Here is a 13,515-nt window from a genome sequence, read left to right as displayed (position 1 = left end):
AGAATTACTCTGTTTACCTTCATGCCAAAGGGCTTCAGTACCCTCTGCTGGATGTAAGTGGTAACACCGCCCTAGTGGCTCAGGGCAGGGGTTGCCTCTCGCCACAGATCTGGGATCAAATTACCCCCCAACCTGACTGATTTACAAAGCGTCATGAGGAGACGCCTCTGTCCATGCCAGAGCATGACATCAGGTGATCGAGTCATTGGGCTTATTCACAACGTTCAGGTGAACATGTCACACATGGAAGCAGCACGACTTTGTGTCCCAAAGGTCATGTTGAGCCGCGTGTTGACATTTCTACCTGCAACGTTCTGAATGTTTCACAAATCACAGAATAAGCCTTTTAGAGTGTAGATGGTTTCCCTCCGTGCACTGACTGGTCCGGCAGGGACAGAATCTTGCAGTGTGTTTTTTGAGTTGTGTTCTAATGTTTGCACTCGTAAACCAACACTAAGTCACGGCATTTGATTCACTGCACTCTCCAACAAACACCGCAGCTTGTGCTTCACTCGGCTTTCTGCTTCACAGCTTCCTGTCACACTCTGCATGTGTGTGTGGTAGATGGGCACATTTCTCTATGTGTGTGTGTGTATGTGTGTGGTTTAAATATAGTAGGTAGTGATGCAATTTATTTTGGCATTGATATAGTGTTAATATATTGAGATCAGCAGTAGACTGTGCATATGACTGAGTGTGTGTGTTATGCACAGGTGTGTGTTTATATGTGTAAGTGTGTTAGTATGTATAGCGTGTGTGCACATGTGTGCGTTGTACATGCAAAAGCACATGTGCAACACTTGTGAACTAGCCCATCTCTGTTTACTCAGATTTTCTAACACGTGTCACTCTCTCACCATGTTTCTTTTTTTTTTGTTTTGGGTTTCTCCCCCCCCATGATGTCACCACTGCTTCTCCTCCTTCACCTCATCTTCACCCTCCTCCTCCTTTTCCTCCTCCTCCTCTTCCTGCTCACTGCTGCTGCTTGGGGCTCAAGCCTCCTAAAAAACGACTGGATTATAATCCAGACATCTCCGCCCGCCAGCGCATTGAGGTAATCTCACATTCATGAGTGTCAAGAGTTTTTAATCTCACAGTTTCTAACCAATGATAGAAAACAACACTGACGTTAGATACAGTTGTTTTAAAAGTGAGTTTTGATGTGTGTAGCATCAATGCAGTTTGATCTCATTTCAATATGTGTCTTTGCTTTGTGAAGACTGTTAAACATATAAAATGCTTCTTTGTTTGGAACTGTATGAAGATCTGCAGGTTGTGTTGTATACAGACAGTCTTTACTCCTCGTCTCTTATCCTCTCTCTTCGGAAAAAATGAAGCTCTAGATTTTTTGGCTCAAAACACAATTTTTTCATTTATTATGTATTTTATGCTTAGAAGCTCCTCCAACAGACCCTTGCAGTTCAAATGCATTAATCATCCTTTACTACTAAGACCCATTCCAGCTGATCCATGCCAGGTTTTGCCGGGGCAGCATTTGCCCCCTGAGCTGAGTTTATTACATCCTTTCCTATATCACCTTTACCATCATCCTCCAGAGCAGCCCAAGAGAGAGCAGGAATTTCCCCTCAGCGTTTATGCCGGTAGGCCTCTTTGCGTTCAGGTGTGCCATGTGGAACCAGCTTCCACCGCACCTTACGCTGGGGGAGTGTTTTGAGTGTGGCACAGCATCAACCGCATGCAGGCTGTGCATTGAGAGCTGCTCTGCCTCCAGTCTTTGTTCCTGCGGAGCTCACTTTTCTCTTTTGTTGTCTGCCCTATTTCAGACGTCCCTGCACATCGCTCCCGCTGACAAGGCTCTGGAGAGACCTGCGAGGTAACCTCTGCTTCTTTTATTTTCCTCTGCATCATCCTCCATCCCCCTCCCCCATCCTCTCCACAGCACTGGCCCATGTTGTGATTCAGCAGCGGAATCAAAACTCTGCGCTTTCTTGCCCCGTCTCCGGTGCAAATAGCCTCAGTGGCTGCTGTCACTGAGGATTTGCAAAGATTAGTGTTTGTCTTTATTTTCTTTTGTCACCAAAGGCTTGGTGCTTTGCAGCTCACTCTCTCTAACTGAGCCAGAATAAATTAACCCAGCAAATCCATTGATTCTGCCCTTCACCTCCTACCCGTCCCTCAACCCCCCTCCTCTTCCTCCTCCTCTCCTCCTACTCCCTTTCACCAGTGGCCTGCTTATTCAGTCGCATTTTCCTCGGTGAACAGAAAGGGCAGAAATGGGATGTGATGAATAGGCCACTGAATAGGAAGCGCACTATTTTGAATAAGGAAAGTTACAGTGACTCAGTCTGATCTTTTTGCATGAGAATAACTATCGGTGGGTTGAATTAATTTTCTCATCTTTCAAGCGTAAAAATGTTTTATACAATTTTCACATCATAATTTAATTTGCTCATAATTCACCTATTCTATTCAAGGATTGATGACACAGGAAATAAAGTAAATACCTGAAAGCGTGTGTGTGTTGTTTGTCTTCCAGTGCTGCCAGCGACTACAGGAAGAGAAGGAAGTCGGAGCCGTCAAGTTCCCAGGTGAACGCTCCGTCTCAGAGCAGAGCTGCAACTTCCCCCAAACCAGTGGATGCCTACAGACCCAGCAGCAGCTTAAAGAAGAACGTCATTCGTTCCTCACCATCCTCGCCCTCCAGAGCCAAAGGTACACACACACAAACACACACACACACAAGCATCTACCTTTCAATGGATTATTTTTCTCTCTTTCTTTCCCCGAGCTTGTTTTTCCCCAAACTGTCATAAACGTTTTGCCTTCTCACTCTATAATGTCAGTGTGGTGAGGTCATAAGTTTCCTTTGTTGGTTGGAAGGTGAAGAAAAAAACTTCAAATCATCTTTTTTTCAACCCCAGTTTTTCTCCTCTAATTCTTCTCCCTCTCCTCACCTCTTCCGCCTTTTTATCAGGTATTTTTGCTTAACCTGCTTTCCTCCTTCTTCTCTCTCACCACGCTGCTTTCTATTGGACATCTGAAAGGTGGGGACGCATGCAACATGTATTCAAACAGTTTGACCTCCCCAGGTCCACATCCGGGCCCCTATGTGCCCCCTGTCCCTTCTGACTCTGTTCATTGCCATGAGGACGGGAGCCCGGATGGCAGCTCCTCCTCCAAGCAGTCTGTCTACTGTAAGAACAGTTGGCCGACAAAACGCACGGATTCCGAGACATGGACCGGTGCGGAGGAGGCGCCGCCCTCCTCTGGCAAAATCAGGTCCCGCAGCTGTGATGACTTACTCAGTGACGGGCATTCTGGCTCGGGTGGGCGCAATGCCCCCCGCTCAGAAAGTGCTGGGTCACTGGTGTGTGATGGGAATCCCTCAGGTTCTACTGGATCCACTTCCACTCGCTCATTACCTCGACTCCACCGGCGACGGGCGCATGATTCACCAGGCTTTCTGCAGCTCTATCGTAAAATGCACCAGATTGATCGAGCTCAGCTGATCCCGTCCGATATCATCCGCTCAGTCCGGGCTCGTATCCTGGATCTGGAGCGCCAACCTCACCTGCTTCGGCACCGCCTCTCCCCATGGACACCCTCATGGGGCGTGGAGGTGCCTACCGATACGGTGCCAAACCGCATTTCTGAATATGAACGCCTTATTCAGAAATCCAAATCCATGCCCAACTTGGGTGATAGTGAGGGGCCTTCAGGCACTACTACACCAGGTGGCTCATCATCCCGAGCCAGCAGCGGTGGTGGTGCCACACCCATTTTTCCAAAACGCCGTTTTTCCATAGAATCTTTACTAGAAGAAGACATCAAGAGCAGCGGTGGACCAGTACCTCATACCATGGATCCCTTACATCGACCTCGTAGCCCACCTGAGGGCCAGCCTCGTGGGCCAGAGCCACGCCATCTTCGGTCCTTTCCTGCTCCTCCGATCCCCCAAATCCCACAAGCCAACCCAGACTACTCTGACAGTGAACAAGACGCCATTGCGTCAGACCTCAGTGACTTCATCCAGGTGGAGGGCTCCTCTTTTTGCAGTGAGAGTGACTTTGACCATTGCTCACTAACCTCCTCTGAGAGCTTGTACGGCTCTTCCTCCCTTCACCACCACCACCACCACCTCCGTCACCTCCACCACCATCACCACAGCCACCAAGCTGGTCACCAGAATGTGGGACAGAGTCAGGGGTACCAACACCGCCACCTCATCAGCACCTGCAAAGGCCGCTGCCCAGCTTCTTACACCCGTTTCACAACGATGCTTCGCCATGAGAGAGAACGAGCGCGTCAGGAGCACCAGAGACCTCCACAGCCGAGCCGCGGCAGCCATTCCCAAATCCAGAGCTCGCAGTCCCAGCAAGCGATGTCCAAGCTGGCCTTCCTGGTCAGCCCAGTGCCTTTCCGCAGGAAAAAGGGCTCACCACCTACCTCTAAAAGAATCAGTGGTGGCGGCGGTCGAGGCAGCAGGCCCAAGTCAAAACAGGACATTTACGAAGCACTAGATGAAGCGCTGAGAGACATATATGAGCACATTCAATCAGAGAGAGGCCAGAGAGGCACCCGGGCCCCTGATGACAGCATCCTGAGGAGAATACTGGCTGAACTGCTGCCAAACGTGCCTGAACGAAGCTCCTCATTACGGGGGAGGAGGGGGTGCTGGCAGGGGGGTCACTCTTCCGCATCATTGTACCCAGACGGGAGCCCCACGGAGAACGCCTCGTACAGAGAGGATCCATCCACACCGCGGCTACAGTCACCAATCAGTGCCTGTTACGGACAGCACTTGGACACCTCAAACAATAATGAATATGAAGAGGAGCAGGGCAATGGAAATGGTATCTGTTATTCAGGTGGAGATAATACACATACTAACACACAACTTTTCACATGTACACTTTGTCATGTAACCTGTCGTACCTACACATAGTTGTATTCTACTCAAACATACATATTTCAAAAATATACATTCCACATACATGTATGGTAATGTATCTTTCAGTGTTTTGAGTATTGCCTGCGCCCGTTGCCCCATCGTTCCCCTTGGTGTTCAGCCAGTACACATTACTATGCATCTCTATGTATTTATATGAAGACCTGTTGACCGTAAATTCTCAAGTAAAACCTGTTTCTTAAATTCAGTGTAAAGCTTCTGTCAAAGGAAAACGACCTTTGAGTTTTTTTTGAAGGCTTTTATTTTGAAGCATGTTCAGGAAATGTTGAGTTTAAGTGACAGTACTTAAATGCTAAAACAAAATGTCAAAGTACATAAAAATGGAATTATTAGTGATAACAATATGTCTGACTTTCTTATTGTGCAGAAGAAAAGTCCAGATAGTTGTGAAATATTTTTAAATATACTTCAGGAGAGTGCCTGGATTTTAAGATACAGAAATATTTGAGAATTTACGGTGTATTTCTCTGGGTCGAGTAAATAAACGTGAATATTGTTCTTTTTGTTTTTAATTTCAATATTGTTTTTTGGCTGTATTATTTGTCTGTGTTAAAAATGGAATCTGTGGAGTCATTTTACTGTCCCACAATCATCGTATCTCCCTCAAGCCATTTTCTTTTGTAAATGGTTGTCATCACATTTCGTTGGGCTGTTTTCTCCTTGTTTCATTTTGTCTTCATCTCTTTTGAAGGACTGCACGTGTCACTTTTTGTCAGATTGTGGGAAAAGTCAAGTCCCTTTTGTTTTTTTCCTTTGGAATGGAAATAAAACTCAGCCATTGTTTGACCCCAAGCTTTCATTCCCTCCTTCACCTGTAGGAATGACTTCATCACTGTTCCATTCTGCACTTTCCCCCGAAACTCATTTTTTATATTTTGGGCATGATTGTAGTTATTCTACCCCTGTGACCTTTTGGCATGTGTCTCTACCAATCATAGACCAGGATGTCTCCAGGAGTTATTCCACAATGGACGGACGCCACACGCCCCAGAGTACAAGAGCTACTCCTGACAGAGAGGTACAGCATTGAAGTTGATGTTTAATACTCTCAGCACCTGGTTAGAGATCAGCAACATTAACAGAAGCAGTATATATGTTCAATGTGTGACTGTGCAGCACTAATAAGCTTAATTTTTATACATAATTTATATTAAAAACATATTAGCATATTAGCTGGCACAATACACATATTAAGTAATATTTAGTGAACGGTGCTTGGCTCTACAAACACATTTTTTGTCAAATTTACTCTAAAAGCTGTGTTTTATGTTATAGCTGCTTGCCGGCTCTCTTTCTCTCACTCTCATCTCCTAGGTCTCCCATAAACAGATGACACAACTTATTCTGTTCTCTCTCCTCCATCAGAAACAGCCTGCAAAAGCCATTTATGATTTTAAGGCACAAACAGCTAAGTGAGTACAGTGAGTTCACGGGGCACGGGGGGGGGGGGGGGGGTGCAACGGAGTGAGGCTCTAATGCATGGATATGTAACTGCACATCTGGACTTGCTGCTACACATGTCGCTATTACACGTTGTTCATCGTTTCCTGCATAAAGTTTCTTTTGCTTCTTAAAACAACTTAATTGTTAAATGACATCTGGCTGACTTTATCTTCTTAATCTTTTTTTAAATGTTTGCATGAGTTAATCTGACGCCGCATCTCTTGTTTTGCTTTGGTCGCCGACATTCTGTCTCATTCTTCTCTCTCTGCTGTGAGAACTGTTTGTGTCTTGTTCAGTTCATATCTTCCTTTCCAGGCAGTGGAATCAAAAATGATATGACTCTGTTACAGGGAGCTGACATTTAAAAAGGGTGATGCGGTAAACATCATCAGGCAGATAGACAACAACTGGTATGAGGGAGAGCACCGAGGACGGGTGGGGATATTCCCCATATCATATGTAGAGGTAAATGCGCAACTGATACATCAATCTATATGTTGGTCCTGTGGTTGTGTCAGTGCACATTTGTGTTGTTGTTTAGATGCATTTAATATATCTCCTCTAACTCAATATGCACATCTGTTTACACACACACACACACACACACACACACACACACACACACACACACACACACACACACACACACACACACACACACACACACACACACACACACAGAAGATGCCGTCCACAGAGAAGCAGCAGCCGATCCGTCCTCCTCCGCCAGCACATGTCAGAGAGATCGGAGAGGCAGTGGCTCGCTATAACTTCAATGCGGACACCAACGTGGAGCTGTCTCTCAGAAAGGTAGCCTCCCTAATACATTTAAGTAAACAGCTGCATGCAACACAACTTTATAACCACATGCTGTCAGCATAGCAGGATGTAAATCTTTCCTAATCATGTTTTTTTGAGGTCTTAAGGCCATAGATAAAGATGTTATCCATCCTGTTGTTTCAAAACTGGTGTTTAACAACATGTGTATGTTGTGTTTGCTTGTGTGTGTTTAGGGTGAGAGAGTCATTGTGGTAAGGCAGGTGGATCAGAACTGGTATGAGGGCAAGATCCCAGACTCAACCAAACATGGCATCTTTCCCGTGGCCTACGTTGACATCATCAAGCGCTCCCCGTCCAAGAGCTCCGACCACCACATAGACCTGCGTGGGCACCTTGGCCAGAGGACGCCAAGCAGTACATCCAGCAAGGTAAGGGAATCACTACAATATCGTAAAAATACAATAAACCAATTGAATTTCTAGTTTCCAATTTGTTTTAAGTTTAAAATAATGATAAACCACCTAAATCTTCTTCATAAAAGTGATTCATAGTATTTATTGTGAACAGCGTTGTTTATTTTTAATCAACATTTCAAATGCAAACATTTTACATCCTATGCAATGTTTTAAAAATGTCTACAGACATAAATAGACAAGCACAGAAACTGTACTTTGTATAGATTAGTTTATAAATCACACTCTGTTCCTTCTCCTTCACTTTATCTTCATGGAGCCTTTCTGCCATCTACCTCCATCCTCCACCACCCGTGACCTCCCCTCCCCTCACCCCTCGTTGAGAAGGCTTGACCTGCAAGCCGTCACCAACGAGTGGCTGTCCCTCACTCTGGACACGACCGCGTCCACACCAGCTCACTCCCGCACGACCACCCCTGCACCGCCCACACCCCCCCCTCTTCCAGTTTACTTTGCACCTTCTCAAGCAGCTCACGAACTTAAGACACCCCTGTCCTCACCCTCGCACTCACCTGCACCGACACAGAGAGGCTTTGCTCTTCCGCCCCAGTCATTTTCCAGAAATCCACCTTTTAGAGAAATGAGACTCACCCCAGCTGTTCAGCCTTTTCCCCAGCCTCCTCCTCCTCCTCCTCCCGCTCCTCATCCTGCTCCTCATCCCTCACTCATCTCTCCACAGACTGACTCTTTTCTCCAACACAGCAGCAGCAGGGGGTGCACTGAAACAGCCCAAATGTTCCACACTGCTAAGCCAGAGGTTTTGTTCTGCACATCACCAGAGCCAGTAAAGTCACCCACACAAATGTGGTACAAGTCAACTGCACCAGTAAACAAAAGCACCACAATGCCCGACATTGAGCTGCAAGTAAAAGATCCTTATGACGAGCTGTTGTCCATGATCCTGGACGATTCTACCAGCACAGATGACGTTGGCTTTTCGAGATTGTCTCCGATAGATTCTCCCCCAGCTACATCCACCGATGAATCCCAGAGTAGGTTTAAGTTAAAAGCAGAAGAATCCCATCACCCGGTGGGGAAACCGCCAGCGCTCACTCCAGCCAGCCAACCAGCAGGCGGTGTTCGTTTAGAGGTGCTGTTTCACAAGCCTGTGACGATGGAGCCACTGTCGGTCGCCTGGGGAGGGCAACCGAAAGGTTTGAGTGAGGATGAACCGGTGGAGTCTCAAAGGCCGCCGTCGGTCAGGGGGAAAGGATTCACTGAGTTGTTCATTGAGGAAGAGGATGAAGCTTTAGAGGAGAAAGAGGAGGACGTTAGAGTTTTAAATGAAAGACTCAGTCCACAGGTAGAGCATGGTGTGAGCTGCCTCTGGTGAGGGACATAGAGGAAAATCATTTTGATTGTAGAGAAAAATAGACCTCCTTTTGTGCTCTCTTACAAATATGTAGACAAAAATATCAGTGTATCTGGGTTTCTCAGCGTTTAAAGCTGATTCATTTACTGGCAAATAAATTATACTTTTATTTTGAAATCACCCCAAAATGCTGTTTCTTTCCTTTTTTCTTACCCAGTTACACATTAAATTATAGAGTGAGGATAGTGTGCTGATGCAATGTTTGGGATAAAAGAGAAATCCAGAGTTTTTTAAAAATATCTTTAATATATTAAAGTCTTTTCCTCCCTGTCCCTTCTGGGCTTCAGTGAAATACAGCCACAGTGGAATTTAAGGATTTCTTTAGTTAGTGTCGTGTGTTTTAGCCTCAGTATTGATGTGTTTGTCATTGCCTCCATAGGCTGATGTCTCTCCACCCACCCCGACACGACTCTCTCACCCCAGCGTCTCCTCACCCTCTATACCACCACCTCTGACCTCCTTACCGCCTCCTCCTCCTCCTCCTCCTCCTCCTCCTTCTTCTTCTTCTTCTTCTTCTTCTTCTTCTTCTTCTTCTTCTCCCTCTTTATTTACTCCTCCTTCGCCCTCTTCCTTGCGTCTGCACCAGTGTGATCAACGCACCCCCCCTACATCTCCCCCTTGCTCCCCTCGGCCCCCCCCGTCCCTTCCTCACCTCTCAACATCGCCCCTGCCTCCGCTCTCTCCACCTGTCTCGCCACCTCCCCTCCACTCCCCTCATCCCTCTCAAATCGCTCCCTGTCCGTCTCATCCGGTCACGTCCTTCCCCGAATCAGAGTCGCCTTTACCCCTGCCCCCCCGGTCTCTCCCTAAACCCACCTCTCCTCCCCCGACTCCCCCCATGGTACCCCATCCAGGGCATAGGTCTCCCAAGGTGAAGGTAAAGCTGGAATGTGGAGACGACTGCTTTGATTTTGATTGCGTGTGTGTGGTGACAAATGATAATACGCTTCCCTATCTGAGAAATTCTGATCAGCATTTTTTGTTATTTTTGGTTCTTATAGACTAAACAATTAATTAAAATATCCTGAAAGAATTCTAAATATTGAAATAATCGTTAGTTGCAACCAACTGACTTGAGACTAATTTGTGTTTTGTGCACTAACGTTCAATGGACTGGTGGAGAACCTTCTTGAGTTAGTGTGTGTTCTGCTCGTGTTGGTTGTACCGTGATGTGTCGGCACTGGCATGGTGATGGTGATGATGGTGTTTTTGAGCATGTCATTGGCCTGCAGTACGTGTGTTCAGCTGCGGGCTGCTGAGTTGGTTACTGTCGGAGATTATAGGTGTGTTGCCTCTGGTCTTTCTGCCTGTTAAGCAGGATGCAGTTGTCGGTGGTAAACCTCCCCGTAGCCCCATCTTGTTCCGGAGGTCCTATCTGTCATCCGTTAGAGGTCGAAGGGTAGGGGGGGCATGTCTTCACTCAACCATGCAATTACTGTACAAGTAACATGAGGGATCACCACACTTCACATCAAACACATACATGTAAAACTGTTTCTATTTCAAATGTAGTTTTCCTGACTGATGGGGAGAAATTAAACTCCTCAAACTGTAACCACAGCAAATAACACATTTTAATTCACTGTCGGTCTGTGTTTCTCTGTCTCTGTCTATCTCAGCGATTAGTCCAGGATGCTCTACATGGCGGAGGAGACCCGTAAGTGATTTGTTATCATTGAGATCAGGAGTATTCTCACAGTTTCCTCTGAATTGCTGTTATCAAATATAAACATGCCTCTTTTTCTAATAATATGAGGATTGATTTATCAGGGTTACAGTACGTTGGCTCTAATCCTATGTGCTTTGTGCTGTATATGCATTCAATGTAGAAATATTGCTGTTGCCAAAGAATATAGAGAAGGAAAATACTTACTAGTGAGATTATTGTTCTTAGTGCAGCGTATGATGGATGTCAGCTCACAGTGAGTTTTTCCAACACAGGTACCAGGCCGTGTACAACTACACGCCTCGCAACGAGGATGAGCTGGAGCTGAGGGAGGGCGACATCGTGGATGTGATGGAGAAGTGTGACGATGGCTGGTTTGTCGGTAAGAGGACGGAAAACTGAGCAGTTGATCTTAGCTACCAGAAATAAATTCAATTACTGCAAATAGTAAAACATTCACTGTGATGAGATCAAAACATACATGCCCGATTATTGTATTAAATATTTTTTAAATATGTGCATCTACATGTACAGTGCAGCATCAGATCAATTGGCTCTGATTGAAAAGTATTCTGTGACCTTTAGATGGCACTGTTGTCACATCACATATTTTAATCACATCATTTTCTGAAGAAGTCAACATGATCTCACTGGGCATAATTTAATTTTTATACACCTCGAGAGCCTTGATCATTTTAACCTTTACGTTGTTCTACAGTAAACTTTGTCCTCTAAAAATGTTTTTAAGTGGTGGAGTGTAATCTCCTCTGTTGGCTGATCTCCAGTCTGCAGAGAGTCGGTTATAGCTGCTGCCAAGTTTCATCGAGCGTTTCAAACTCTGCCAATCTCACTTTACTGCTCTTTGTTTCTGAAGGGACGTCTCGAAGGAGCAAGTTGTTTGGAACCTTCCCAGGAAACTACGTGAAGCAGCTATAATGATGATTCCACACCCCGACCTCCTCCTCCTCCTCCTCCTCTTCCTCCTCTTCGCTTCGCCCCCTTCTGTGACACGTTCATCGCCCTCAGCACAGCACCTGCAGGACGCCGCCTCCCCACAGCGCTCAGCAGAGACCCGTCGCACATCGCGTTCGCTCGTACGTGCGGCTCGTTGGCTTCACGCGAACAGAACTCTTTAGCTCTAACTCGCCATCTTTAACGGAAGACTTCTATAAGATGCTGTTGTTTTTTTAAACCTATCTTTTTATCCTTATTTTTCTATCGCGGAGAAAAACCCAAACCTTTGTGCTCCGGTCAGTGACCTTTAACTTTCCACAGCGATGGAATGACAGCGAGGCAGCACGAGGCAGTGATGCTTTTCTTTCTGTTTCAGCTGTTTAAGGGCAGTAAGATCACCGCTGTCACCTTTTTTTATCCGATTTTTTTTGGTGTATATTTAACTTAAAAACACTTGTCACATTTCATTTCAGTGTTCAATCACAAAGATCGACAAAGACGTTGAGTACAGAGAGTGTTGCACAAACGGTATTCTGTCCGCACGTCTGTTTCATGGACTGTGTTGTGGGGCTTGCAGCCAACACGGTGCATCAAAAAGGTAAAAGGAGTAACATGTGGAGCAGACATGTGTGTGTTACCCCATGTATTGATCAGTACATGTATCATACTCGTGCAAATATTTTGAATATTGCAAACGAGGAAGTAGAAAAATATAGTATTGAAACTCTTCTACTGTCTGTCCAAACATAATCCATTAGATTTCAAGTGTAACATTTGAAAACAAAGATTTTTCGTCTCCACACTAGGTTTGATGCACTTTAACGCAATTTTAACACAACGTTGTGTTTCTGTTTTGTTTCAAATTTCACTTCTGATTTCATACACCAGAGGTCGCTATGACTCTGGGGCTCATTGGGGGGAAAGTGTATGCAAAAAGGTTACCGACCTTTTCTAGGTATTATATTTATTAGAGGAACGAACGCTGGTCAAACTACGTGATGAGATGATTTTAGAACATGTTGCTCTTTTTAACATATTCTAACAGCAGCAAGACCCACATTTGAAGGAATGTTATTTTATTGTCAAGTGTCATTGTCCAGATCATAGACTGTGTATGAAGAGGGATGACCCCCCCCCGAGCCAGAGTCTGCTCAGTAGACATCAACACAAAATTTGTAGATAAGATATAATATGTTTACAAATCCATAAACCACCATAAACCTCCTCTACAGGTTTTTCCTTCAGTTCAGACACGGTATCCAGGTCCCGCTGATGTGCACATTTGACCAATCACGAGTCAATCATGATGTTTCACCCAATTTTTAAAGCATCTAACCAAAGTTGAGCAAGTGTGACGAGCACGACCCAAAATGACAAGAACCATCTTTTAGATAAATGTATTTGACACGTCCCTTTGACTTTTTTAGTGCGGCTCATGTCCCATCAACTAACACGGAGGAGGCAGGGTTAAAGAGCTGTACTGCAGGAAGCCACTAGGGGGGGCGATTGAGACGCTTTGGCTTCACTTTTGGGGAGCTGTCATGTCGTCCATCTCTACATATATACAGTCTATGGTTCAGACAGAGACTGATGTTATGTTGAATTTATTTAAGTTACTATATGAGATAGAATTTTATCAAAAAAACTTCAGTCGTGTAAACTGCAGTTTTTCTTCCCACTAGACGTTGGTTGGCGGCTTCTTTTCCGAGTCCGAGTGAATAGGTAGCGTGTCACTGTTCATGTGTTTTATAAACCATTTGGAGTTATTGGCTAATCTCCATCTTAGCTTGTCACGCACAGCGAATGATCAGTTTTTACTTGTCATTGTTTTGTTTTCTTCTCATTTTTGTGTTTTCACGAAAGACGGACACTGACAACAAAACAAATGTTAAAGCAC

General features: G+C 45.3%; 1 protein-coding gene across 3 annotated transcripts in view; it reads left to right on the top strand.

Moving 5' to 3' along the window:
* The window catches only part of sorbs2a (sorbin and SH3 domain containing 2a), a 46,349-nt gene extending 33,602 nt beyond the window's left edge, over window positions 1-12,747 (top strand). The window contains exons 16-30 of one of the 3 annotated variants that reach the window (XM_034588772.1): window positions 998-1,054; window positions 1,785-1,834; window positions 2,498-2,673; window positions 3,006-4,829; window positions 5,869-5,948; window positions 6,296-6,342; window positions 6,724-6,838; window positions 7,055-7,183; window positions 7,387-7,581; window positions 7,886-8,929; window positions 9,378-9,875; window positions 10,317-10,397; window positions 10,618-10,655; window positions 10,940-11,046; window positions 11,539-12,747. In XM_034588772.1, the coding sequence (XP_034444663.1) occupies window positions 998-1,054; window positions 1,785-1,834; window positions 2,498-2,673; window positions 3,006-4,829; window positions 5,869-5,948; window positions 6,296-6,342; window positions 6,724-6,838; window positions 7,055-7,183; window positions 7,387-7,581; window positions 7,886-8,929; window positions 9,378-9,875; window positions 10,317-10,397; window positions 10,618-10,655; window positions 10,940-11,046; window positions 11,539-11,600 (4,503 nt within the window). In that variant the 3' untranslated portion in view covers window positions 11,601-12,747. Of the gene's footprint in view, window positions 1-997; window positions 1,055-1,784; window positions 1,835-2,497; window positions 2,674-3,005; window positions 4,830-5,868; window positions 5,949-6,244; window positions 6,343-6,723; window positions 6,839-7,054; window positions 7,184-7,386; window positions 7,582-7,885; window positions 9,013-9,045; window positions 9,125-9,377; window positions 9,876-10,316; window positions 10,398-10,617; window positions 10,656-10,939; window positions 11,047-11,538 lie in introns of those variants that run through there. The other 2 variants (XM_034588896.1, XR_004614192.1) reach the window with 2 other exon arrangements.
* Window positions 12,748-13,515: the final 768 nt, after the last annotated feature.

The sequence above is a fragment of the Hippoglossus hippoglossus genome, chromosome 1 (genome assembly GCF_009819705.1).
Source record: "Hippoglossus hippoglossus isolate fHipHip1 chromosome 1, fHipHip1.pri, whole genome shotgun sequence".
NCBI lineage: Eukaryota > Metazoa > Chordata > Actinopteri > Pleuronectiformes > Pleuronectidae > Hippoglossus > Hippoglossus hippoglossus.
This window is presented reverse-complemented; position numbering and strand designations above follow the sequence as displayed.